The sequence below is a fragment of the Nilaparvata lugens genome, chromosome X (genome assembly GCF_014356525.2).
Source record: "Nilaparvata lugens isolate BPH chromosome X, ASM1435652v1, whole genome shotgun sequence".
NCBI classification, from domain to species: domain Eukaryota; kingdom Metazoa; phylum Arthropoda; class Insecta; order Hemiptera; family Delphacidae; genus Nilaparvata; species Nilaparvata lugens.
Genome location: NC_052518.1, coordinates 44,365,670 through 44,393,028, shown reverse-complemented (window position 1 = coordinate 44,393,028; position 27,359 = coordinate 44,365,670). Strand labels below are relative to the sequence as shown.

Sequence of the window (27,359 nt, the reverse complement as noted above, 5' to 3'; positions counted from 1 at the left end):
AAGTGCCTCAAACTCCAAACTCAAAATGGCGGACAAGGAGTTTTCACTTTTCATTTTCAAGAATTTAGTACACTAAACATACAACAATAAACAATATTGGATAGCCATGATCCATTATGGTACTTTTCCTTTTTTTACTCTCTGCTCTGTACTCTACAGCTGGAGGTAATTATGAATTAATTATACAACCCATATTTTGTATTTTTATAACAAAGTTTCACTTGCCCAATACGCCATAGCTACTTAGCATGGCTAACAAAGCATCATCTTACTTTATTTAAAGTAATACAAAATACAACTTTGTAAATTATACCCATTCAATTCGCTTGATATAATCTACGAATAAAATGATTAACGTCGCCATTTTTCTTATTCACTTGAATGTTGATCTGTATCTGATAAAGTTATAATTGGAACATATTGGCGTTGGTCAGTCTCCATCTTGCATGAATTATATTGTAGCTAGCCTAACAATGTTTTTCAAGAAGTACGTACTTTTCTATCACTATCAACATTTATCAATAATTTTTTGTTGCCTAACATGAGTGAGCGATAGCCTAGTATAATATTTATCAAAAACCAACCTTTCATTATATTGATGTAAGTAGTCCTACCTCCTTATCAAATTCGTATTTATTATGCGTGCTAAAATAGTTTTGGTTTACCTTCTGTAAATCCAGTTTGATCACACACATAAAAGGCTTTCTTATAGAAAGATGTCGTTATAATGTTAGAGATTTTTTTGAATAGCTTCAGTGGTCATCTGTTTAACTATAACAGCTTTGTTTTGACTTGTGTTGGAAATACTGGTATCGCCTACTTATATTATATTTATTAAGTGGACCTTGTTTCAATAATTACTGCTATTTAATTCATTACTATTTGACAATTTTGTTGTACAAATTTTTAATTTTTTTGTGTCTTGGATTATTGATATTGAAAAAAATATTACTTGGTAGGGTAGGATTTTTATTTTTTCGATCACTACTAACACTACACCTAAAGTGAGGGTGATACCCACATGAGCTCTAGGCTTGTGCGTGGGTAATAATGCGGATGTTAATGAGAGATGAATAGACCTACAGTTTTAGGTGGGTTCTGAACCACGGGGAAGCGATTTTATAACTCATGAATCATATTCAGAGGAGTTGGCTCAAGGTTAGGAAAACTTGACCATATCATAACCTCAAAAGTATATGATTTTGAAGTAAAAAAACTTATTAATCTCAAAGTTTTCTTCTTCATACTTAGTTTTCTTTTGCTTCATACTTTGAATTCAAGAAAATTTGAACGCACCTTTAGGCCCATGACTCACAGAGAGCGATTTGAGATTAGAGCGGTCTTAATGTGCAATTCCTTAGAGGTGTATCGAGACGCGCAGCTATAAGCAGGTGTCTCTTGACGCGTGATTAGAACCGTCACGGCTTGAGTACATAACCTATAAATTCATTAGATATAAATCGTAAAAGCAATATAGTAGCCAACATTTCTAATACATCTGCCATCTTAACGTTCATACAACATAAAAATCCAATTAATTTATAGGTTATGTGCTCTAGCCGTGACGGCTCTAACTACGCGTCTAGAGACGCCTGTTTACACCTATGATCGCTCACTGTGTATTCTGGCCCATTTGGCTTAATTATGCATTTCACGAGTACCGGTATGATGTTTGTTATCTGTAGCAGCATTTATCTACAAATTATAAGCAAGATTATAATTGATTTCTATAACACTTTTCAGGTACGGATGGAGACTCTTCTTTGACTGACCATTATCCTGAAATCAAAATACTTCCTCTGATGTCGACTACTGAATTCCTTTTCAAACGAATTGATGATACCTTGAATGTTACATGCAGTATCATTGGAGCGAATGCAGACAAATTCTATCTAGAATGGATTACGCCAATAGATGTGCAAAACAGGTCTGTTGAAAAATGTATTCATTCATGATACCTTGCATATATTCAATAAATTGAGAAAATTTCTCAATTTTCATGAATAAGAATATAATTATAGTGATTGATATTTACGTGTTAAGCCTTATGTCAGCTTACATCTCCGCGTTGTGGCAAAAACGGCAACCGTCAGGTACACATTCTACCTTAACCTAGCGCCGCAGTGCAGGATGGTTTCTCACAGCTTGGCGTTGTTGTCATTTGAGATGGGTGTCTGGCTTGGAAGTGTTTCGGCCGCATTGCAGGATGAATGTTAACAGTTGCCGGAAGATCAACAGCTGGGTTTTTTCGTTATTTTTCGTGGTAGAGAAATTCTGATTGCAGATTCGTTCTCAGCGACCCCATGTTTAGCCTGAAGGCTCAGAATGTCAACAATATTTTTAAATAATTAAAAATCATCATGAAAAGTCATTAATATGGTAGTACACCACGTTTCTGGAAACTTTTCTCTGGTGACTGGAGTTATTATTGACACAAAAATAAAAATAGTCGTGAGAAAGAAAACTGCTGATGAACGCGAATAAGACCGTCACTCCATTGTTCTATTGTCTCGGCTGCTTGGCTGAGCCTGGCTGGAGGGATCAAATAACCGACTGGATTGATCTTTCGTCTGTCCGCTAGGCGGAACTACGCCGACCATTGCTGGGTGGAAGATGTTACTGCGGCCGCTCGCATTCCCACCAGCGCTGCTATTACTTGCTGTCTCAGCGCCTAGTCCAAGTCAGACAAGCATCCAGCCTGCACTGCGGAGCTAGGTCTAGAGTAGACCTTAAGTCTACCTAAGATTGACCAATGTTGTGTCATCTCAGCGAAAGGCTTCGAATATTATATTTGAGGGTAGGTTTTTGTATCTTTGATTTTTTGTTGTTCATTTTTCCTTCAATACCCAATTTAAGGTTGAATTATGTTTGTATCATTATAATTGAACCCCAGCAAGAGGAGCTTTTTGAGAGAAACAACCTTTTCTCAAGTATGCAGTTTGGTTTTCGTAGAGGGAGTTCAACTGTTGATGCAGTGAATAGAGTGGCTGAGAAAATTGGTTCAGTGTTTGAGGATGGTGAGTCTCTGGCACTTACATTTTGTGATTTGAGCTGAGCGTTTGATTGTATTGACCCTCACATGCTGATGCTGATCAAGAAGCTTCGCTACTATGGGGTTGTGGACTCTGCTCTGAACATCTTGGAGTCATACCCAACACAGTTGGTGTCGTTGGCTGCTTCCTGTCCACTCCTTGTGAGTTTTGGGGTACTTCAGGGTTCACGTCTGGGGCCAATTCGTTCATCGTGATGATCAATGACGTAGATGACAATGGTGCATCTTGCTGATGATACATCGTTGCTGTCACCTGGCATTGACCTTCAGCAGGTGTTGGAGAGGTCGACAGAGAATCTGCGGTCTTGGTTCCTGGTAAATCGTTTCCGGCTAAATGAGAGCAAGACATAACATCATCTGCAGTTTGTCGCGTCATGATCAGGAGCCTGTGAAGCTGCTGGGCTTCAGGCTGGATTTAAAGCTCGGCTGGGCCATCCACATTCAGCAAGTGACCAAGGCACTGTCCCGAATCTGTTTTCTTTTGCTTGAGCTGAGGGGATATGTAACGGAGGTAATGATGTATCATGCACTTTTCCACTTTCTACGGTCTACTCATGTGAGGTCATTCAGCCAAAGTTGTGGACATACTAAAGCTGCAAAAACGGGCTGCCAGGATCATTACTGCAAGCGAAATCTTGCTCATTGCAAGCCTATTTTTGCTAAGCTGGGCATTCTTACTGTAATCAGTCACTTCCTCCTTCTCTGCCTTATGTACGCCAAGAAGATTCATCAAAATTTGACTCTGACTGATGTGCATTACCACAACACTATGCATCGAGTGCTGTTTGACATACCCAGGATGCGCATCCAGAGATTGCGGGTATGCTATAGGAGTTCAGCACTATGCTACTTCAACAGGCTGCCTGCAGGGGTGAAGCAGTTGGACCTCAGCGGGTTCGAGAGAGTTATGACCGGGTTCCTGAGAACCAGGGCTTATTACGATGTCTAGGAATTTCTGAATCATGACCTGTCTCAAATGCTACCTGGCTAAAGTGCCATTAAGTTGAATACCAAGGCCTTGAATGATATTCAATTTTCGATTTGAATTTGATTACTACAATCTTGATGAATTATTTTTTTTAGTTTTGTTTTTTGTATTTTACTTTTGACATGAGGCTATCGATCCTACAAGCTGTCAAACAGCTGAGTTTTGTTCGAAGACTCTCGCTGATGACAAATTTGCATGATGAACATGTTTATCATGCTCACACACGTACATGTGCATCATGAATGTTTTGCCATCAGCGAGAGGCTTCTAACATAAAATGAACATCAATAACAGTAAATTGAAAAGTATTGTGAGTTCGAATTCCACCTCTTGTATTCGCTAAAATGTTGAACTATGCATTATAATTTCAAAATTGATAATATACAATATAATTAGGACATTTTGGTAATTCTAATACTCATAGAAAAAAATTATCAAAACATATGAGCATTTATAATAATGGTGTGACACTCCCCCCAAAGTAAGGAACTAATACATTACTAATTGTTTGGTCGGCAACTTATTCTTGTGGTCAGTGATATTTAATTCTCTTTGACACTGACTACTTTCATCTACTAAATATTTTGTCGACATTAATATATTTTCGGATAACTTATCAAACATTGAAATTTGCCGACATTGAAACATTAAACAACACAACCAACATTGAAACAAATGAATGCCGACCATTTCGGATAACAATTTCATAGAAGAGATGGATGAGTATTTTCCTATATATATATATATATATATATATATATATATATATATATATATATATATATGTATGTATATATATATATATGCTTATGCTTTTTTCAGGCCCAGTTCATTAATAAAACACACAAACAACAACATATAGACAAACTAATGAATCAAACGTATAGGGTTTATAATATTCAACATAAATATGTCTCGTTGGGCTTTCTTCATTTTTGGTAGGTCAAATACCAAGCTCTCCCACAGTCCCCTCCAGCCATGACATGGCACGCTCATCCGCCAGGTGAATACCCCTGAGTCCCCCTTCATAGGAATACAGTGGGCAGTCTTCCACCAAGTGCTGCATCGTCTGCACATCTCCACAGGTGCAGTGGGGGTCAGTGGCTATGCCCCAAGTAGTCTGTGCTTGAGCACACCTGCCTGCAGATGTACGAAAGCGATTCAACCTGCACCAAAGTTTCCTTTTCAAATCTATTCCAGGCAAAGGCACAGATGGGTCTTCCACCAACGTCTTATTCTTAATGTTGACCTGAAACCATTCCTTCCGCCACAATTCTATAATATCTTGTCTCTCAACTTCTGTCAGTCGGAGATAATGCCTAGACCTCAATCTTTTAAGGGGTGGATTCAGCATATCCTTCATCAGTGGCAGCTCTTGTCTGGAGGATAAGCGGTTCATCAACTGATAAATCCTTTCTTTTCTTCTCAATGCTGGTGGAACAATGTTGCATAGGACAGGCAACCACTCAGTTTCAGTGGGTCTTATGGTACCACTTATTTTCCTTATCGTCTCATTCAGGGTGATGTCTATTTTCTTAGTATGAGTGCTGTGCTCCCGTACTGATGAACAGTATTCTGCTGCACTATATACTAGTGCCAGGCTAGATGTTTTCAGAGCCTTCACACTGCATCCCCAGCTTGTACCAGCCAAGTATTTTCTTGATCCGTGGGCATATTTAGATGAATAAGATAACGTCAAAAATTGGAACGGCTACTGATAAAATCGATCCAAGTCAACCAGTCTGTCAATTCATGACATTCTGCCTACATGGTTTCAGCCGCTGTAGAGCATTGTATGTAGGATTCTGGCTGCTGAAGAAACTCTTCAGCTTCTTAAAAGGATTAAAACAGAGCCTCCTAAATATAGTAAGTATTTCTGAACTCTCTGGGGTCCATGTTTCTAAACGTGAAGGGCAACTTATTAAATAAACGTACAATCATAATCGAATGACTGGATCTCAGCCTTTCCAGGCGGTCAAAGGGAATATTGATTATGAATATTATTGAATATTGATTATAAATGTCGAGTTTTGATTCCATGAACGTTTGGTGTGCACTGGAGCGTCTCCCTACATCTATGAGTGTGTATCAGGCTACTGCAGATATACAGGTTTATCAATGTAAGAGTGCTAAGCTCAAAAAAGTGGCTTACAGTTGGCAATTCTATCAGCTCTACTCATTATTCTAATTGCTCACTTCTGCATAATCACCTTTCCAATCTTAGTGGCATTACCCCAGAACATAATATCATACCAACCGAAGGGAACAAAGCAAAATTCGAGGATCTCACATTTATTAAAAAGGAATAACGTAAATAGAGTTGCATAGAAGCTATGTGCTACATTATACATGGTGTCCTACGAAGAGGTTTACACGTTTAATTTTATATTAAGTGGCCATTCAAGCACCGACCGTTTTCAAATTTTACACAGTTTACAAAGTAGGTTCTAAAAATATTCTGGGAAAATTTCAGCTCCCTAATTTTCGTAGGAACAAAATGGCGGCTTATTGAAAATTTTCCAATTCGCTTCTTGGAAAAACTACTGACGCCATTTTGTTTCTACGGAGGTTAGGGAGCTGAAATTTTCCTAGAATATTTTTATATTTTTACAACCTACTTTGTAAACTGTGTAAAATTTGAAAAGTTCGGTGCATGAATGGGCACGTAATATAAACTTGAACGTGTAAACCTCTTGGTGGGACACCGTGTGTGAATAAAAATTATACTATTATAAAAATGATTAATAATTTTAGAATAAGTCAAGGATTCATTCAATACTGGGTAATGGATTGTTCAGTACCATGAAAATAATCCAGTTTATCGGAAAATTGGGTTTATTTGAAATAAATAAATTTAGGACTTGATTTTTAGACACTTGAAAGTCAGTGGTACTGATGAACAGCATATTAATGCAGTGCTTGAGAGAAGCACATTGACTATTGAAGACTGGTGTGCTTCCAATAATCTGAGTCTCAACTCGTTAAAAACCAGTGACCTCCAATTTAGTTTCAATACGAGGTTTACTTGCTTGGGTTCTCTGAAATTCTTAGGTCTTATGCTGGACACTAACTTGAACTGGAAATGTCACATAGATTATACATCTGGTAAGCTCAGTAAAGGGATATTTCTTTTGCGTAGACTAAGCAATATTGTCGAGCATGATGTCTTAATGAGTGTCTATTATGCGCACATATATAGTCACTTAGCTTATGGTGTCCAGCTATGGGGAAATTGCTCTACGGCTGTTACACTTTTTAAATTACAAAAAAAGCTCTTAGAATTATTTGCCATGCACCACCGCTTGCAAGTTGTAAACCTCTCTTTCAAGGATTAGGTGTGTTGACTCTTCCATCACTATATGTGTGTTTGATTTACATGAGGAAGAATGTGGGCAAATATGTTATAAATAGTGATATACACATAATTATTGTACTAGACACAGGGAGGACGTGAGAGTAGATTCACACCGTTATACTGGCACTCAGACAAACTGGCAATTTACTTCTATAAAACTGTTCAATAAACTTCCTCTAGAGACCAGGCATCTAGAAATCGAAGAATTTAAAAGATCTATCAAAGCTATTCTTCTACAAAAATGCCTCTATTCAGTTGAGGAATTCTTTGCATAGCCTTAATACAATATCTTTTAAGTAGCACGCCTTCAATACTTACCTATAATTAAAAGTGTTTTATGACTTTAGACATATTGATTGGTGTAAATGTTTGTTTGACGATTGTTTTAACATGTGAAAGTGTTTCTGACAATAAAAAGTGATTTGATTTGATTGATTAGTTTCTATTCTAGGTATGAAAACTGGAACCATAAACTATTGAAGACAAACTCTTTGAATCTATACATGGACGCCCTAGAAGAAATTGATGCTGGGAACTATACTTGCATGGCTAGCTTACCATCTACCAATGTCACCCTTCAGAAACATTTCTTCCTGAAAATTAATAATAGTAAGTTACTGTAACCATTGTCTCTTTTCTGTGATATCACTTGAAAATGGCATCAATGTTGAAACATGTTGTGATTAAATAATTTAAAAACGGGTACTGAGATTTTTATTTTTATTACTATTTATACTGTAACCATTTATGGTACTCTGTTCGCGGTAGGAAACGACAGCATTCAGTTAGCGCTTGTGTGCGTGAAAATGTAATGAATCCTTTTTAAATTGCTAATTACCAGTTCACAAATTCACTTGCGCTTATTCAATGTCATACTAGGATCACGTATTCTGTGTTTACTGTGTTTGGAATTTTGGAAAATCAGTTTGACGTACGTGAATTTTAATAGCCCAATAATGATAACCTTTGAATAATTGAGAAAAATACTTATGGAGCACAGTTTAACTAATAAGTTGAAAAACTGAATCAATAAGGATATGATCACATTGCGCACGCTTGGTCATGCATAACCAAACGCGCAGATAAGATACAAAATGTGGAAGGATCAATAGGAACACAAACACACACAGTCATCGGCTACTACCTCTATTCAAGCCATGCTGATTTTCGACATAAATCACTCTGCAGCTGGTTTGACGATTCTGTCAACTTTTTCAAATGTCATTTACTGTTATTGCTGATTAGAAACTGCTTTTATTCAGCATGGAATTAACCTACTAAAAGATAATGGTGTCTTTCGAATCAAGTTGAAGATTTTCAAGTCAGAATATACAGCTATTTTAAAACTGAATAAAATTCATCCTCATGTCAATATCAATTGAATACCATTAAATTATGAATGAATATTTTATGAGATATAGGTGTGAAAATTAACTTTCCAAATTGATTCCACCTATTTATTTTGATGAGTTTAAATAAGCGACATCACATTATAATAAGGATGTCACATTATACTACAAGACATGTTCTATTCTAATATAAACTCTTCTGAATTCATTTTTTTTTAGGAAAAGGTCATTGCGGTAAAAACCATTTTTCATGTAACTCAGAAACATGTATTCATCAAAGATATGTTTGTGATGGAAGGCTAGACTGTGCTGATGGGGAGGATGAATCTGAACGAAATTGTGGTAAGTCACTCTCTCTCTCTTTTTTTAAAAATATGTTCTCTCAGGTAATCTGAAGTTGGTGGTGCTGATGATAAATTGATAAGACGGAGTAAGACAAACTGAAAATTCAATACTAAACTAACCTTTGGCATTTTGTGTGTAGAATGTAAAGAAACATGAAACCTTAGTTTGCAGCACGGAGTCAATGTTCAAAAACAATAGGAGCACACGGTTGCCGTTTTTTATGCTGATTCTATCAAAAAGACCCACACTCTTTTGCGCTCTTTCTCACACAATTATTCCACGGGATCTCGGGATTCTTTGAAATCTGGCAAAGCTGTACTCCATAAGACTATTGCTACAGAACATAATTCAAATTCAATTTATTTGAAAATGCAGTGAAGTATAAATAAATGAATGAATGCACATATCAGTGCTCAATCATAATTATCTCAATATAACCATAGAGAAACAATAGCGTAAGTAGATATCCCATGGTATAGGGAATTTATGTCGCAACTTTTACTGTTATCCCAAGCCGTTCACTGTCGATTATTGTCAATTTTTACTGTTTTGTTGGGGTGATAGTGTATGAACGGCACAATTTGAGAGACTACCAGCGTCACACAGCTGCATAGGAAAGAACTATGTGAACTATCGGCTAGGGATAACAGTGAAAGTTGCGACATAAACGCCCTATACCTGGGATATCTACTTACGCTATCGTTTCTCTGTGATATAACGTTAAATATAAAATAATAATCTACAACACTGCAAAATTTGTGAATACATTCATATTCATTCCTTTAGGCTCGACTAGCATAAAATAAAACTTGTGTGCCAGCCGATAGTGTTAATAAATAGTTATAAATAGCAGAATATTTTCCTACATACAGTAGAATAAACTATAGATTCCATGTTTGAGGAAATTCTAGATAAACTTTCTCTTATAACTTTCTCATTTTTGAGTTTTCTCTTATTCTTTGAAAATCGATTGGAATGGAAAATAGGATACAATGTGGTGGTTAGAAATGGAGAAAATATATGTTACTATGTCTTGTTCCTAAATCAAAGTAATTTTTTTGGATCCATTTATCAATATTTTCTTGGCTCCGTTTCCCGTGATTTTTTACGGATTGTGAATAGATTTATATTTCTGTGATGAAAAAAATTATATTTCTTATATAAGTCTGTCTTGAGATGAGGACTTTTAAGGCTGTGCAAAGGCTAAAAATGACTTTCTACTCGTGATATTTTTCAAAGTTTTACGATTTGTATATCATCAAGCTATCAAAATGAAAAAGTTTTCTCAGGAAAAAATGTTTTTTCCGATCATTACTTTTTGAGATATGAGCGCCTGAAGTTTGCATTTTTGGTACAGAACATTTTAAATACGGTAAGATATAAATCCATGAGATTTAGAGGATGGATTCTTCATGGAATTGTTGATCTAGTGAAACAAAAATTTTCTGAAAATATCAATTTTTGAAAAAGTTATTCAATTTACCAAAAACAACCCAACTAAAAGTTATTTTTAGTAAATTGAATAACTATCTTAAAAATTGATATTTTCAGAAAATTTTGGTTTTACTAGATCAACAATACCATGAAAATCTATCCTCTAAATCTCATGGATTTATCTCTTACCGAATTTGAAATGTTCTGTCCCAAAAATTCAAACTTCAGGCGCTCATATCTCAAAAAGTAATGATCGGAAAAAAATGTTTTCCTGAGAAAACTTTTTCATTTTGATAGCTTGGTGATATACAAATGGAATAACTTTGAAAAATATCACGAGTAGAAAGTTTATTTTTAGCCTTTGCACAGCCTTAATCTTTGAATATCAGTCTGCTATGCTCTTATGATATCATTTTGTAAGTTGAAAATTGTGAGAGAAAGGAGGGAGTGAGTGAGATAGATAAAGGGAGAGAGAAAGAGGTGCATAATAAATGCGAAGGGTAGAAAGAGAAAGATAGAGTCAAGTGAAAGGAGAAAGTAATACGTTAAATTCCAATCACAGCAATAGTCATCTATATGAAGTAAGCCATGGAACATTGAGAGGAAGAGTGAAGGAGATGTGAGTGAGAAAGTAGAAAATTGCAGAGCCGTGGAACATTGGAGAGGAAGAGAGAAAGAAGAACAATACTAAAAGTAAGGTTACAGTTAGCTTAGAAGTATTTTCAGAATGTATATAGTTGAGATGGATGGCCTGGTTAGAAGTAGTATTCATAAGAATGAAGAGCTGTGAAGGTCAAGGAAAGCAGGTTAGGCGTATATATATATTGTGTGGGATTTGTAGAATATGTATTAGAACTGACTCTAGCTTGGTGAGTGTAATAGTCAATATATTATTCAATATAATGTTATTTTCATTGAGTATGATTTTTATTCTTGATTGAGTAATTCAAAATTCAAGTATTGATGATTTTGGAAGGCTTCACGGTATATTATCTGGTTTCGAAGCTTCTCTCTCTTTTATTATTACCTACCAGAAACTTGCCCCCAATTAAAAATTAGCATCATTCTCGTTTGTTTTCAATAACTGAGAGAAACGGTAGTCTAGTAAAGTATCTCATTGATAAGGAAGGAACTTTTCTTTACAGGAAAATTTAGCTAATTGTCATAATTTGACCAATAGTTTGTAGTATCTTTGAATACATTCTGTTATTCATCAATAAGGTTCAAAGAGCAGAGTTAGTAGATGTAATAGCATAGAGAAACAATAGCGTAAGTAGATATCCCATGGTATGGGGCGTTTATGTCCCAACTTTTACTGTCATCTCAAACCGATAATTGTCGATTTTTACTGTTTTGACCGGGTAAGAGTGTATGAACGGCACAATATGAGAGACTACCAGCGTCATAAAGCTTCACAGGAAAGAATTACGTGGACTATCAGCTTGAGATAACAGTAAAAGTTGCGACATAAACGCCCTATACCATGGATATCTACTTATGCTATCGTTTCTCTATGGTAATAGTTAGTAGATATCAGTGCTAGTAGATGTAATAATTTGTGATGATTATGTAAAAAATAAGTTGTAACAATAAGGATGTACAAAAATTCCTATTTACCACACAATAAGTGATTCGAGAAATAACTTCTTTCATAAATAATTCATTCGAGTATTTTATTAGGGCTACTTGAATGTTCAATCAAGTATTTTATTAGGGCTACTTTAATGTTCAATTATAGAACATTTCTAGTCTCTTCTTCTTCTTCTGGCTTCACAGCTTGATGCATAGAGAAACAATAGCATAAGTAGATATCCCATGGTATAGGGCTTTTATGTCGCAACTTTTACTGTTATCTCAAGCCGATAGTCCACGTAGTTCTTTACCCTGAAGCTTTATGACGCTGGTAGTCTCTCATATTGTGCCGTTCATACTCTTTTACCCGGTCAAAACAGTAAAAATCGCCAATAATCGACAGTAATCGGCTTGAGATAACAGTAAAAGCTGCGACATAAACGCTCTATACCATGGATATCTACTTATGCTATTGTTTCTCTATGGCTTAGCCTCTCGTACAAGAGCCCTCCACACATAACGGCCACAGTCTTCCGTCTCCATGCTATTATCCCCATCTTTCGGAGATCATCCTCCACTTCATCGGTTTCGTGGTGTCCCCTGTCGTCTCCTGCCTTCGATCCTGGCCTTATAAATTGATTTATTTTTGCATACGATGTTCTGCCATTCTCTCAACATGACCAGCCCAGCGCAATCTTTGCGATTTAAGGCTGTGCAAAGGCTAAAAATAAACTTTCTACTCGTGATATTTTCAAAGTTTTTCGATTTTTTATATCATCAAGGTATCAAAATGAAAAAGTTTTCTCAGGGAAACATTTTTTTTCTGATCATTACGTTTTGAGATATGAGCGCGTAAAGTTTAAATTTTTGGGACAGAAAATTTCAAATTCGGTAAGAGATAAATCCATGAGATTTAGCGGATGGATTCTTCATGGTATTGTTGATCTAGTAAAACAAAAATTTTCTCAAAATATCAATTTTTAGATAGCTATTCAATTTACTAAAAATAACCAGAAATAACTTTTAGTTGAGTTATTTTTGGTAAATTGAATAACTTTTTCAAAAATTGATATTTTCAGAAAATTTTTGTTTCACTAGATCAACAATACCATGAAGGATCAATCCTATGAATCTCATGGATTTATATCTTACCGAATTTGAAATGTTCTGTCCCAAAAATTCAAACTTACGCGCTCATATCTCAAAAAGTAATGATCGGAAAAAAAATGTTTTCCTGAGAAAACTTTTTCATATTGATAGCTTGATGATTTACAAATCGAGAAACTTTGAGAAATATCACTACTAGAAAGTTTATTTTTAGCCTTTGCACAGCCTTAATGAGACGGACCACATCCTCACCACCAACGATTTAATTTAATTGTTCGTTCCACTGGAACATTTCTAGTACTCTTTTTTTTTGCTCAATTAAACACAACTTGTTTCGACATGTCATTGTAGAGGCCAGCGATAGAGGCTTATCAGATAGGCAGTCAAGAAAAGATGGCCACCGTCAGGATACTTTGATTCTTTCCTTGAAAAACGGTTCTTTTGGTTTATCACGCTTATTTTCTGTCAGTTATGAGATATGGAGTATTTTTTGGGGGAAAAAGTATAGAGAATAATGGAATATTCATACTGCAGAAGAAAGCCATTAGGATAATTTATAAGATTAATACAATGCGTTCTTGCAGACCTTATTTTAAAGAAAAGAGATTGCTGACGGCTCCTGCTTTTTATTTATTAGATTTAGCAATCTTCGTTATTAAAAATAGACGAATGTATGAGAATAGCCAGGTGAGTCATCCCCATAATACAAGATTTAGAGGTTTTGTTTGCCCACACCACAGACTTAGCCTGCTGGAGATTGGCCCGTTTATATGGGAATGAAAATATTTAATTCAATCCCATCTCACATAAGAGAAATTGATGGCTTGAAGGAGTTCAAAAAACACTCAGGGAATTCCTTATTGTATTGTGTCCGTACAGGTTAGCAGACTTCCTTGTTAAATAATGTTTGATTGATGTATGTTATGTGGGATCTGTTGTGTTGAAATATGAGGGATGGCAGATATTAGATTAAACTTTGACGTGTCATATACTGCGGGATCGTTGCTCCCTTAATGCAGTTTAAATAATTGTGACGAACAAGAAAAGTAAAGTAAAGTAATAATTTAATTAGTTGTATATCCAATCTCAACGAAGAAACAACTCTACGCTAATTCTCTACCACCATGTATAATTCTCTTATTCTGGAACCCTGCAGGTAGTACAGTCACATATACCCTTACCCTGACCGACTAACGGGTAAATCATTCTTTTTTTTAATATATTGTAAACTGTATGCAATACAGTCCATTTCTCATATCAATTATTCACCACTATTACCGCCCAAACAGTCATTAGTTCATTAATTTTTTGTAATGTGATTCTCAGTGGTTGCTTTAATGAGAATTTTCCTTATCTCTACATAGGTATTGGTTTGCCTAACTAACATACTACTTGGGAACACAATAAGCTTCGGTTGACGTGAAGGGTTCTTTGAACCTTGGATCCTTGAATCCGTCCCTTCAAAAACAATAAACAATATCTCTTGAATATATATAAATTATATAAATCGGGTTTAATTTATAAAACCTTATATAAATCGGGTTTGGCAGGACCTTCAATTGTTTGTATTGCATATAAAAAGGTTTTATTTTATATTCAGAAAGTATGAGAACTTTTTTCAATTGAGTTTTTTTTCTAGGGACGTCACCTTGTCAAGGAAAACTCACATGTGATGGAAGATGTATTCCAGTCTCATGGTGCTGTCAGCAGTTCATTGATGCTAATTGCACAGCCACTGTCAGACTCGCTTGTTGCTCAGAAATTCATAAACGTGAGTATAATATTTTCAGAATATTCCAACTGTAATTAAAAAATATGCTGAATGTCTCCTCAAAACTAGTGACTGTGTACTTACAGTCGAAACAAAAATATTGTACTTAATGTAATTCTGCTCAGTTTCTTTTTAATCGTCCTTTTTTACATAAAAGTCTCTTGTGAATGGATCAATATTTTCCATTTGAATGAAAATTAAAGATGGATTTGCACACAACATTGAACAGTGAAAGTATAATTCCTATAAGTTGTAATGGGATTATTCATACTTGACCGGGCTGAGTGGGATAGTCCATTTAGAACTAGTGGCAATTATATTTTCACAGTAACTGTTGTGAGTGAATTCAGCTTTATTCGGAAAAAAGAAAACCTTACAAATAGTATGAATAATAGAATAAACATTGGCTACCTGCACTCTCGCACATTGAACCGCCAGATCTCCGTCGCTCAAAATCTACCAGTAGATTATGGGATCAGATAGATAGAAATCAGTCTCTCCCCATTCATCAATTTCTCGACCCTCAACCAGTTCTGAGACTGAAATCCCGCAAACCCCCATGGCTGAGCAACAGAATGAGTAACCAGCAAGCCTTGACTGTATGGCAAGAGCGATGTCAACTGTTGGGAGGTGAGAATAGAGATAGAATCAACGTATCTGCCCTCCCGACGGGTTTCTCTCTGCCTAGGAAAACATGGGTGCGCCTAAATAGGGTAAGGACTGGTTGCAGTAGGGTAAAAGCGACAATCCATAAATGGGGTCTTGCGGAGTCAGCAGATTGTGAGTGCGGTGAAATGCAAACGCTCCACCATATTACCGATGAGTTCCCACTATACAGGTTGCCAACTGGGGCTGCAGGTCTCCTCACTCTTAGTCCAGATGCTCTCCAGTGGCTGAGTCACCTGCAAGTGCCAATCTAAACGTTTATATCGTGTTTTCATGTAACTCTATTTTCATTTTATTTATTTATTGACAAAGCTACTCAACTGGCAATCATATGATTTTAATTTTTCTTGACGTCTCTTCTATAGTGAGGAGTACCTATTATGTTTTTCCCCTGACCATACGAATATATATATAGAATAAACAAATTGTTTCAACAGTACATCAGATAAGTTATCATCATAAATATCTAATAAAAACTACAATATTATAACTCACGTAATAAATCACGTTTCTCACCATATTTTGTTAATTATCTTTGTGGTCGAATGGTCATCACTGTTCAAATTTCTTCACCTCAACAGATATGACTTTGATATTGAACTATCGAGAAGGGCAGAGCCAATTTTGTATCTCGTCGAGTTGGCTCTTGGGATTATTGAGTTAGTGTAACCGTCCACTGGAACCGTATTCAACCGATCCGTTCGGCCTTTGGATCGGACGAATCTGTCGGCTGTTAATTCGGCCGCATATGGTCGTCCATTGGAACCGTTTACGTCAGTCTAGTTGCCAATTATTGAATTAATACTATCATAGACAACAAAATTTTTCATAAACAATTATTATATTGAAATTTTGAAAATTGAATAAACAAATATCCACTAAATTAGTTATTCATTACAATAATCTTACCTTCAACAAATATCCACTAGATTTTTCATTATTAGCAATGAAATTGCTAGATTGATTCATTACTAAGCAGTCTTTGTTCACAGATTCCTTTGAATATCACAACGGTGATACCTTTTGTCTCGCATATCCCACAATGAAACATGCTCTTGAACCAAACTTATCAACTTCTCATTGTCCATAGTTACAACTTTATTAAACAGAACAACTTCAAAAAACAAAAACAAACAAGATTGTGAAACAATTTCAGGTTAGGAACACTTTGTTGTCTCAGCTCGACAAGTTATTTCGGCCGGATAGAGCCGGAAAATCCCATTCAATACGTATCAAAAAATTGATCGGCCGTATGAACCTGTTGCAATGGACGAGCATCTATTTCTTTCTTTGTTGGGGGACCGTTCGGTCGCGTTCGGTAGTTTTCGGCCGATGCTAGTTCGGACGAAAACTGTTCTAGTGGACGGCCCACCTTATGATCACTTCTGATTGACATCCTTGTTAATGGACATTTCAATTGAAGTAATCAAAACTTCTAGATTTGATTAAAAGTATTCGGTAAATTTCATTTATGTACCAGAAACTATTGTATTATCTCAATAACCATTGGCTTGATAATTTTTCGATTCACCAATATGTTTTAAATCGGTCAGAACTTATGTAAAATTTTATTCGTAGTCCAATGCAACTGGTCCTAAGCTCATATTATATTTGATGTTTATTGAAATGTACAATCAAATGTGCACAAGCCAGTGACAAATGATTTTTTTTAATTATTGGGATAGTTAAATAATTTTTGGGACATTCCATGATGTATTGAATAGTGCATATTTCTGGATATATCTCTATTATAAATGAAGATTTGACTTGAATGAAAAAGACTAAGAAATATTGAATAGTGCATATTTCTGGAAATATCTCTATTATAAATGAAGATTTGACTTGAATGAAAAAGACTAAGAAATATTGAATAGTGCATATTTCTGGAAATATCTCTATCATAAATGAAGATTTGACTTGAATGAAAAAGACTAAGAAATTGTCAAAAAGCCACAGATTTATTGATACTTAGAAAGACCGGTTTCGGTTATTACACCATTGTCAATCTCTGATAAACTAGTTTACTAGTCTTTTTCATTCAATATGAATAATTACCACAATATCAACTTCTCAACTACACAAAAGTGAAGATTTGACCTTGAGGCAGGTTACTTTCGATTCCAAATCAGATTTTACATGACATTTTATTGACATAATAAATAGATTCTGGAGCATTCCATGAAATGTATCTTTAGATTGAAATCAATATGATGATGAAAATAATGTATCTTTAGATTGAAATCAATATGATGATGAAATGTGTTTAAGCCGTGTACGTTCATAGCCAACCTTATTTGATATTGTCATTGTATTTGAGTAATCTAGTTGTGTGACTACATATTCCTAATTTTAATATCATGGTTATTGTTTTTCAGCATATATCGACAGTGACAACGGAATATCTTCTGCTGATCAACAACGATTGAATGATATCCACTTTCTGCAGACCACAATCTACATTGTCATCGGTAAATTTATTTTCTCAATTTGGCTTGAGACGATTTGTTTTGATTCAACTCTCTTTAGTGAGGTCCCCGTTGTAATGACAGTATTTTATTAAATTGGAGTTGATATCTATGTCTATCATTTGATAAGGCATATAGCACTAATATTTTCTAGCTCTACAACTTTGTCAAATCGTCTTTTAACAATGTAGAAATATAATTAACTAACAAAATATTCAATCCCAATTATGGAAATTTATTTTTAAATCATTCAAAAATATTTTTCATATATTTCTAATGAGAAATTTATTAATAAATAGTATGTGATACTCTAAATAGGGTTTAATCATGGAAGTGAGAAAACCATGGAACTGAAGTCCAGAATAGAGATTGCAGCAGAAACGGACCGGTAGGCGTGGCTACTACTCTAACATCGGCTAACTTCGTTAACAATCGGTTGTTTCCGTTGACTGTTCCCACGTCGATTGTTATGTCACGTGCTTGTGATGCATGCAAGAAAGACGACTTTTGAGTTACTGAATTTATAGGATTAGTTGATTTATTCATAATTTAATTAATTAATTTATCTTCTACTTCTGCTTATATTACAAGTTGAATTGATTTGATGAACTTTGAAATGAATTGACTAAAACTAAAATTTAGTTGGAGAAATTGTTCGCTTAATATAATAGGATACCGTATGAAAAGTTGGTAAAAACGAAGTCTTCTCATTGTAATTCATAATTAAATTATTTTCTTGATTGCAATACTGGAAATAGGTTTTTTATTATTTCCAAGATTATTGGTATCATTCATTGACATGAAAAAATGGATAATAATTAGGCTACCCATAACAAATTATAATTAAATTTGTTATGATGAGGTATGCTATGTTGTGCGGCTATAAACTATTCTTTTTCAAGCTCAAATAATTATCTATTGATGATTGCAGTTTTAAGCACTTCTTAGTCAAATTTAAAATATATTTATTAAATTTAAAGTTTGACTTGAAATCAATGTTTAATTCAACATATTCAGAAAAAAAAACAGCATTGGAAAAGGTTTACTCCGAGCGTTATCAGTTCAAAATACGGTCTTATTTCAGTTGAAATTTATCCTTCTGTTCCTTTCTGTATGCCTTAAGTGGTTAATGTTAATATTCATAAATTGTTACTAATCGCTAATGTCTAACTTAAGACTTGTAAGGTTTCATCCAGCGTAATTGATTGAATGAAAATGAGGAAATAGCATTAGAGAAGATATTCCTAGTGATCTCATACCATTGATGGGCGTGGCCTATCGTCTACTTTTGAGCTCAGTTTGCCAAGCAGCTGCAGGCTGCCACTTCAGTTCCAAGTTTTCTTACTTACATGGTTTTAATTCACATTGCAACGGGTTTTCTTGATCGAAGTTGTTTAATATATTATGTAATGATTATATTATTATAGTTTATTAATATATTATTTTATTTTGCAGGTAGTGCAATCGCTTTTATGCTGGTAGTTACCATATTGGTTGTTACAATATGCAGGACTCACATGAAGCGAACGGTTGTTAGTGCTCGGTATCCAGTTACTGATAGACGTAGTCGGCCTACAATGTGAATAACCAACTGCGTTATCCTATCATCTACGGAATCCTCTCAGTCTCCACCACCGTCTAGAAACCGAGGTTAGATCTCAGCCAAACTTGCATAAATAATAAGGATAACAAAAGATTCCAGACTAAACTTGCATAAATAATAAGGATAACAAAATAAAATCTGAATTAATGTATATTTTCATTTCATTTATAAGATGATACATACTACATATCCGAGTTGTACGGTAATAAGATTAGGACCAGATATCTAGGACACTCTTAATGAGTGTCTTAGAAATCTGATGGACCGTTAAACCTGCAGATTTAATGAGTGTCCTGGAAACCAGGCCTATACAATGAATAGTAAATTATATTTGTACTAGTTTTTGTATTCTATAGGTGCGTACAGACTTGAGCGTCACGAACACATGTATTTCGCTTTTTATCAGCTGGTGCTATACTTATATCTGTATCCTACTGTTTCTGCACAAATACAGATATAATAAGCATTTCACCAGCTGATGAAGATTGAAATGCGCGTGTTCGTGGGGTTTTGCGCTGTACGTAGCTTGAGTAACTGAAGAAGGTAGTACCGCTCATCTCTGTTTTATTTTGTGAAAAAAACTTGAACTGATGTGGCCTATTAATTTTATTAAAATAGATTACATTTTTTGTAATGGGTATTCACATTTGTGCATAATAATGCATTTGTAGTCAACATTTTTATCAAAACTGTAGTCAACAAACTAAAGAAGTTTGAAAACAGATTTGAACTAATGTGGTTTATTAATAGTATTCAGATTATTTTATTGAAATTAATTACGTTTTTGTGTTGGGAATTCACATGTTAAAGATGTTTATAATAATTATTCATTTGTACTCAAGATTTGTATCATAGCGGTAGTGAATAGGCATTATTTTTTTCAAATATCCATGGGAGATTAAATTTACTATTCATCATGGATTTATCAATTCTTGTAAAATTATGCCAGTTACAGATTAGATTGTGTTGTTAATAGACTTATAATTTTTGTTGAATGAAAGAGACTAAGAAATTGTCAAAAACCACAGATTTATTGATACTTAGAAAGACCGGTTTCGGTTATTACACCATTGTTAATCTCTGATAAACTTAGATTAATTTATTGAAATAAATTACGGTTTTGTGTTGGGAACTCACATTTTAAAGATGTTCATAATAATTATTCATTTGTACTCAAGATTTTTATCATAGCGGCAGTGAATAGGCATTTTTTTCAAATATCCATTGCAAAGATTAAATTTACTATTCACCATGGATTTATCAATTCTTGTAAAATTATGCCAGTTACAGATTAGATTGTGTTGTTAATAGACATATAATTTTTGGGAAGCTCTGTTACATTATAGGTTTTGTTTTATATTTTCCACAGATTTATGACTTTTATTGTTTTTTTATGACTTATTTTGTTGAATGAAAAAGACTAAGAAATTGTCAAAAACCACAAATTTATTGATACTTAGAAAGACCGGTTTCGGTTATTACACCATTGTCAATCTCTGATAAACTCAGATTATTTTAATTTTATTATTTTTTTTCTATTGGTCAATACTATAGCTATCTAGTCTAAAGATTAATGAGCTAATTTTTTCTATCCTAAATTACTACTTGAAAAATTGAACAGTGAATTTCTCATTAGGAACTCTTACTGCTATATGTTTAATTAATATGTACACTTATTGACTGCACTATAGAAGCTAGATTCACTCAATCACTGCTCTGCTCTTTCACTGGACACTACTTGAACAAGCACTACACTAGTTCAAACGGTTTCCTCCTTTTGAGCCTCCGCACTAACCCTCCATTGTCTAGCAGCTGGATCGCCTCGACGTTGTCATGTTGGTGCAGTCGCCCCTCGTGCCTCTCCGCATGCCTCTGGATCTCGGTGGATACCAGGTCGACGTGCAGGTCTCTATGAAGCTCGCTGTTCCTGACATACCAAGGAGCATCCACGATGTTCCTTAGCACTTTGTTTTGAAAACGTTGTATGACATTGATGTTGTTGTCTTTGGTATTCCATACGTCCATACTGGCTTTAATATCTGTTTGTACAGAAGTACTTTGTTTCGGATTGAAAGGATGGAGTTTCTTCCAATCAGCCAATACAGCTTCTTATATTTGATTCCAAGCTCTTCTCTCTTCTTCTTCACATGGGCCTTCCAGCGAAGCTTTGCGTCCAAGGTCATACCTAGATACTTGGCATCATTAGCATATGGTACAACTTGGTTGTTGATAGTTATTGGTATGGGCAGGTCCTTCTTATTGCTAAAATTGATGTGAATCGACTTTGTTTCATTCAATTTTATTCTCCACTTTCTAGTCCAATCTTGAATTTTGTTGATGGATCTCTGTAGTTTCTCTGTTGCAATATAAATATTACTGTCTACTGATAATATGGCTGTGTCGTCTGCAAATGTTGCTGTAGTATTCTCATCAAGGCTGGGAATATCGCTGGTATAGAGTAGGTAAAGAACTGGTCCCAGAACACTGCCTTGAGGAATTCCTGCTTCAATTTCCTTCAAATCAGAATATGAACTTTCATGCCTGACCCTAAAGTATCTGTCAGTCATATAGGATTGTAATATATCTGTATATTGCTTTGGTAGCACTTTTTTGAGCTTGAAAATGAGACCTTCAATGCCATACTTTATCAAAAGCTTGCCCTATATCAAGGAAAGCTGCTGAGCAAATTTTTTTCTCTTCTAAGCACTTCTCTATTACATTTATAATCCGATGCACTTGATCTATTGTTGAGTGTTACACTCTGAAGCCAAATTGGTGATTTGGAATTATGTGCTGTCTCTTTGATGTGACTAACCATCATGAAAATCATGAAAATCTTGAGTTAGATTGTTCAAAACTCTTTTGTCTTGGGGGGAACGTGATTGCTGCCAACTCCTTCTAGCTCTTCGTTTTTCAACAATCAATTCTCTGATTTTCGCAGGGTAATTATTTCCAGTGGTTCTTCTTCTGATTTGTGGGGTATTACACCATGCTGCCTGTTGGATATCAGTCACAAACTTCTCCAACTCCCGATCAATATGTTCTTCGTTCTTTAATGGTGAGTTCAATTATATTCTTTCCTCCAACATCTGTTGGAAGCCATCCCAATCAGTGCGGCTATTTGCTAACGCTGGACAAGTATTTTCCTTCCAAAGAATTGAATCACTCAGAGTCATAATGATGGGTGAGTGGTCGGAATTAAGGTCGAAACTATCCTCTAAATGTAAATAATTAACTGATATATTTTTTGTCAGGAAGAAATCTATGAGATCTGGGATTTTCCTCGTATCGGTGGGCCAGTAGGTTGGTTTACCAGTTGAAAGAGTTTCGCACCTCATCTCTTTCATTGCTTCGAAGAGCTGTCTTCCCTTGTGAGTTGTTAAGCGCGATCCCCAATGCACGTGCTTTGCATTGAAATCACCACCAAGAATGAATTTTTCTCCTAACATATCAAGCAATGTCGAATACTCCTCTCTTCTGATGGAATATCTGGGAGGACAGTAAATAGCTGCAACAACAAAGTTATAATTTACTGCTTGAACTGCTACACCTATCAATTGAATTCGATCACTTTCATGTTTCACTTCTTCATGATGTTGTAGATTGTCTCTGATAATGATGGCACTCCCTCCCCTCGCGACATTGCTGGGATGTAAAGCATGATAGATCTTAAAGCCTTTGAATTTGATAAACGATTGATTTGTAAAGTGAGTTTCAGATATAAGACATATATCTATTTTTTCTATGTCTAGAACTGCTTCTAACTCCTGTTGCCGTTGTAACAATCCATTCGCGTTCCATTCCATTATTTTTAGTGAATGAATCATTTGATTTTCAGTAGTCTACTCTGTCTAACTTCTGAAATTTAGATTGTAGTGAGGTGATTATTTGCTCTTGTCTATCCAGTTTTGCCAAGATTAGCTGCAAAATATTATTGGTGACTTCTTCTACTTCACTTTATGGCTCTTCCAATTTCGATCTATTTTCTTTTGAGACAATCTGGGCGAAAGTCAATTTCTTAACTGCACTACCATTGTTTAGATTGTGAGCTTCTGTATTTTCCGTGATTTTTGGTGGTATATTTTGAATGATTTTCTTTCGTGAATCTGCAATAGTTTTTGTTTTAGTAGAATTCCTGATTTTTTGCAATTCGATTGCAACAGTGCAACCTCGATAGCTGTGTGGATGTGCTTCACCGCAATGAATAAATTTTGGTACAGCATCGTTTGGTTTCAAACATTCCTTTGTTTGGTGTTTACCTGCACACTTAACACACCTAGGCTCCTTGTTACAATATTTTTGAGTGTGGCCGTATGCTTGGCAACGTTTGCATTGCGGTATCAAATTGGCCTTCTTCAATGCTTCAACTTCCACTCTACAGCCAAGTATATTTTTCAATTCAAATACTGTTTTTATATCTTCTTCCGCGCTGAATGATACCATGAACATATCTAATGGTTCTCTTGTCTTCCACCTCAGCTTGTTTACAACTTCTAGAACTCTCAATCCTCTTACTTTCAAATCTTCCAGAATCATTTCTGTACTACAAGAGTGATGAAGCTTTTTAATCATCACTCTTATTGGTCTCGACTGTTTATCTTCATAGGAGTGCCAGTTGAGCCCATCTTTAATCAATTCTCTGGTGATATTCCGATAAGTTTCTGAATCAATTGCATTTACTTTAAATGTTTCTTTACTTAACAGTTTTATCCTAAATTTGTCAGCTGGTGACACTTTTTTCAAACTCGTAAGAAGTACATTCAGATTCTTTATACCATCCACAATGATTGGCGGTGGTGGCATTTCTTTCTTCTTCCTCTTCTCCTCCTCACTGATTGGTTTTTCCACAGGAGTGATTTTATTATTCAAATTTTGTTGCTTCTTTTTTGCAGACTCATTTTTGATTTCTGGCGATGGGGTGCTAAGCTTCCTCTTCTTGGTAGCCCGCTTAGTACGAGTTCTGATCCATTCAGTTTCTTTAGCCAATTCTTCTTCATTTGTCGGGTAGTTCTCGGCTGCTGAGCTAGTAGGCTGTGGGCTATGGATCTTTTTCTCAATATTGAGAAATCTTTTTTCCAAATCCTGCATTTTTTGCAAGAGTTCGGGGTTGCTTCTCTCCAGCTCCTTCCTCTTCTCATCAGATTCCTTCCAGGCGATGAAAAGTACCTGCTCGGCTGAAGATTTGAGTTATTTGCTTTTATGTATTGATCCGGTGAACACTGTATTTCTGGTGTATTTGCCATGTTGTTGGTGTCCATGCTCTCGTTAGTGGCTTCCCTTTCTTCTTGCTCTGATGCAGGAAAACTTGGTGGCTTCACTAAGTCGGACATAGTGCGATTTCGCTACCATACATTTCAAACAGCACTCGTAATAAACACTCACGCACACGGAAACGCGAACGGAGCTATATTACCGCCGCGAAAAGCAGGTCGCTTTGCTTGCATAAAATACCGCGGTTGAAGACCGATACTCGATGCAATATTTTTGTTCCACTTTTAATCGTGAACAACTGCTGACTCACTACTTCTACACTACACTATTACTACTCCACTATACGTCCGTTCTCTACGAGTTCTAGCGCAATACTGAGATTATTTTATTGAAATAAATTACGGTTTTGTGTTGGGAACTCACATTTTAAAGATGTTCATAATAATTATTCATTTGTACTTGAGATTATTATCATAGCGGTAGTGAATAGGCATTATTTTTTTCAAATATCCATGGGAGATTAAATTTACTATTTACCGTGGATTTATCCATTCTTGTAAAATTATGCCAGTTACAGATTAGATTGTGCTGTTAATAGACATATAATTTTTGGGAAGCTCTGTTACATTATAGGTTTTGTTTTATATTTTCCACAGATTTATGACTTGGACTTGTACCTCAACCGTTCATCAGGCTTGAACTGCCTTGTAACTTACAACATAAATAATGGAGTACAATTTGTGGGACATCCTGTGGAGCCTCCACCCTACTCTGAGGTATTTTTGTGTTATTTTTCATCACTAAAACATGGGATTGTATTGAGAAGATTTGAGACAGTCAAGATAAAAATAAGGCCTGCCGCAAAGTGCAATCCACGAAATCTACACGAAAGTTACACGCTGGGTTGGGTCTGTACAGCAATGTCAACCCAGGTTCACGGTCCACGCTTTTACAAAACTTCCCAGGCGTGGATTGGGCTGGATTCACTTTGCGGCGGGCTTTAAACCGTAGATATTGACCCAGAAATACTGAATGAAGGCGGGCAGAACGTATTAAAAAAAAAACTATAAGTGATGTGGAAAGCAAATAGGGACCAGTTGTCTCAAAAAATCAAATTTGAGATATCATTTTTCCTCAATAAAGGAGACTATAAAGAACAATTTAAAAAAATATTCAGATTAATATCTTGAAAAATGACCGAGTTATGCCTATTCAAACATAAAAACAGGACAATGTTATAACTGGACTATGTTCATATAATCGACGAAAAAGTCGACTTTTCAATCGATTCTGATCAACAAAGGAAATGTTACTGCATGACAATCGATTGAAAATTCTAAATCGATATTTTGACCCTAGTCTATTATTGTCTCCCTGAACATTTTACTCTACCGACAACTGGTCCCTTTTCGCTTTCCACATCATCTTTATTAAAGAGTTCCTCGTTATAATGGCAGTAGAAAATGATTGGAGGACAGCATTGCCAATTCTCTGTCTTGCCACTGCCTTCTATAGAGGATAGCTGATACCGGTATATCTGAAGTAATATTAACTGTTCATTCTTGTTAAAAAATATTCAATTATATTTTATTCGTGATGAAAATATATTTTTCAATTCTTTAATAATAAATTGTGAGCAGAACGTATTCAGTAAAAGTACAGTGATGTCCACGTTATAATGACAGTGGAGAAAGATAGGATAACAGCGTTGCCGAGCCACTGCCTTCTATATAGAATAGCTGATACCAGTATATCTGATGTTATATTAACTGTTAATTTTTGTTGAAATAATTATATTTTATTCGTCAAGAACATATATTCTTCTATCATTAATTAATATTTTTTTTAATTTAAAATTGAATATTTTGGGAATTGATTGTATTTTTACATTGTTGAAAAACGATCAGGCAACTTTGCGAAGCTAGAAAAGGATAGTGCTATATGCTTTTTCGAATGATAGATTGATTGATTGATTTATTTATCACATGCCAGGTCTTAGAAAACGTATTGCATTTATAACATTACAACATTATAGACAAGGATAGAACCAAGGATAGAAGGTTAATCAAATACTGTCATTATAACGTGGACCTCACTATACACAAATTAGAATTGATTTGCTAACTAAATAAATGATGTTATTTCAGGTAATTTCGTTGCCTCCTCGCGAAGGTCCACCTCCTCCCTATGTCTCGAGGGAAAATGTTTGTAGACAAGGACAAACAGAGAGTGACGCACTATTGGAGAATGCTAGTGCTGCACCATCCAACCAGGAGAGGAATGTTGAAAGTAGTGATGAAACGTACTTCTGGCCCAGAATCGCAGTCAGGAGATGCTCATCCAGTGATGATACACTATCTGAAGAAAATCGAACCGTAAGGCCTAGCGATAGTAGTGATTCTTCTGATAATCCAATGCCGAATTCTGGTTAAAAATGTTAG

General features: G+C 35.4%; 1 protein-coding gene across 1 annotated transcript; it reads left to right on the top strand.

The window, feature by feature from the left end:
• LOC120354593 lies at positions 1-19,687 on the top strand. Its single transcript, XM_039441945.1, has 7 exons — positions 1-165; positions 1,744-1,927; positions 7,847-8,004; positions 8,964-9,086; positions 14,842-14,973; positions 18,015-18,107; positions 19,560-19,687. Exons 1-7 carry the CDS (start codon positions 117-119, stop codon positions 19,685-19,687), a joined length of 867 nt encoding a protein of 288 aa, XP_039297879.1. The 5' UTR covers positions 1-116.
• Positions 19,688-27,359: the final 7,672 nt, after the last annotated feature.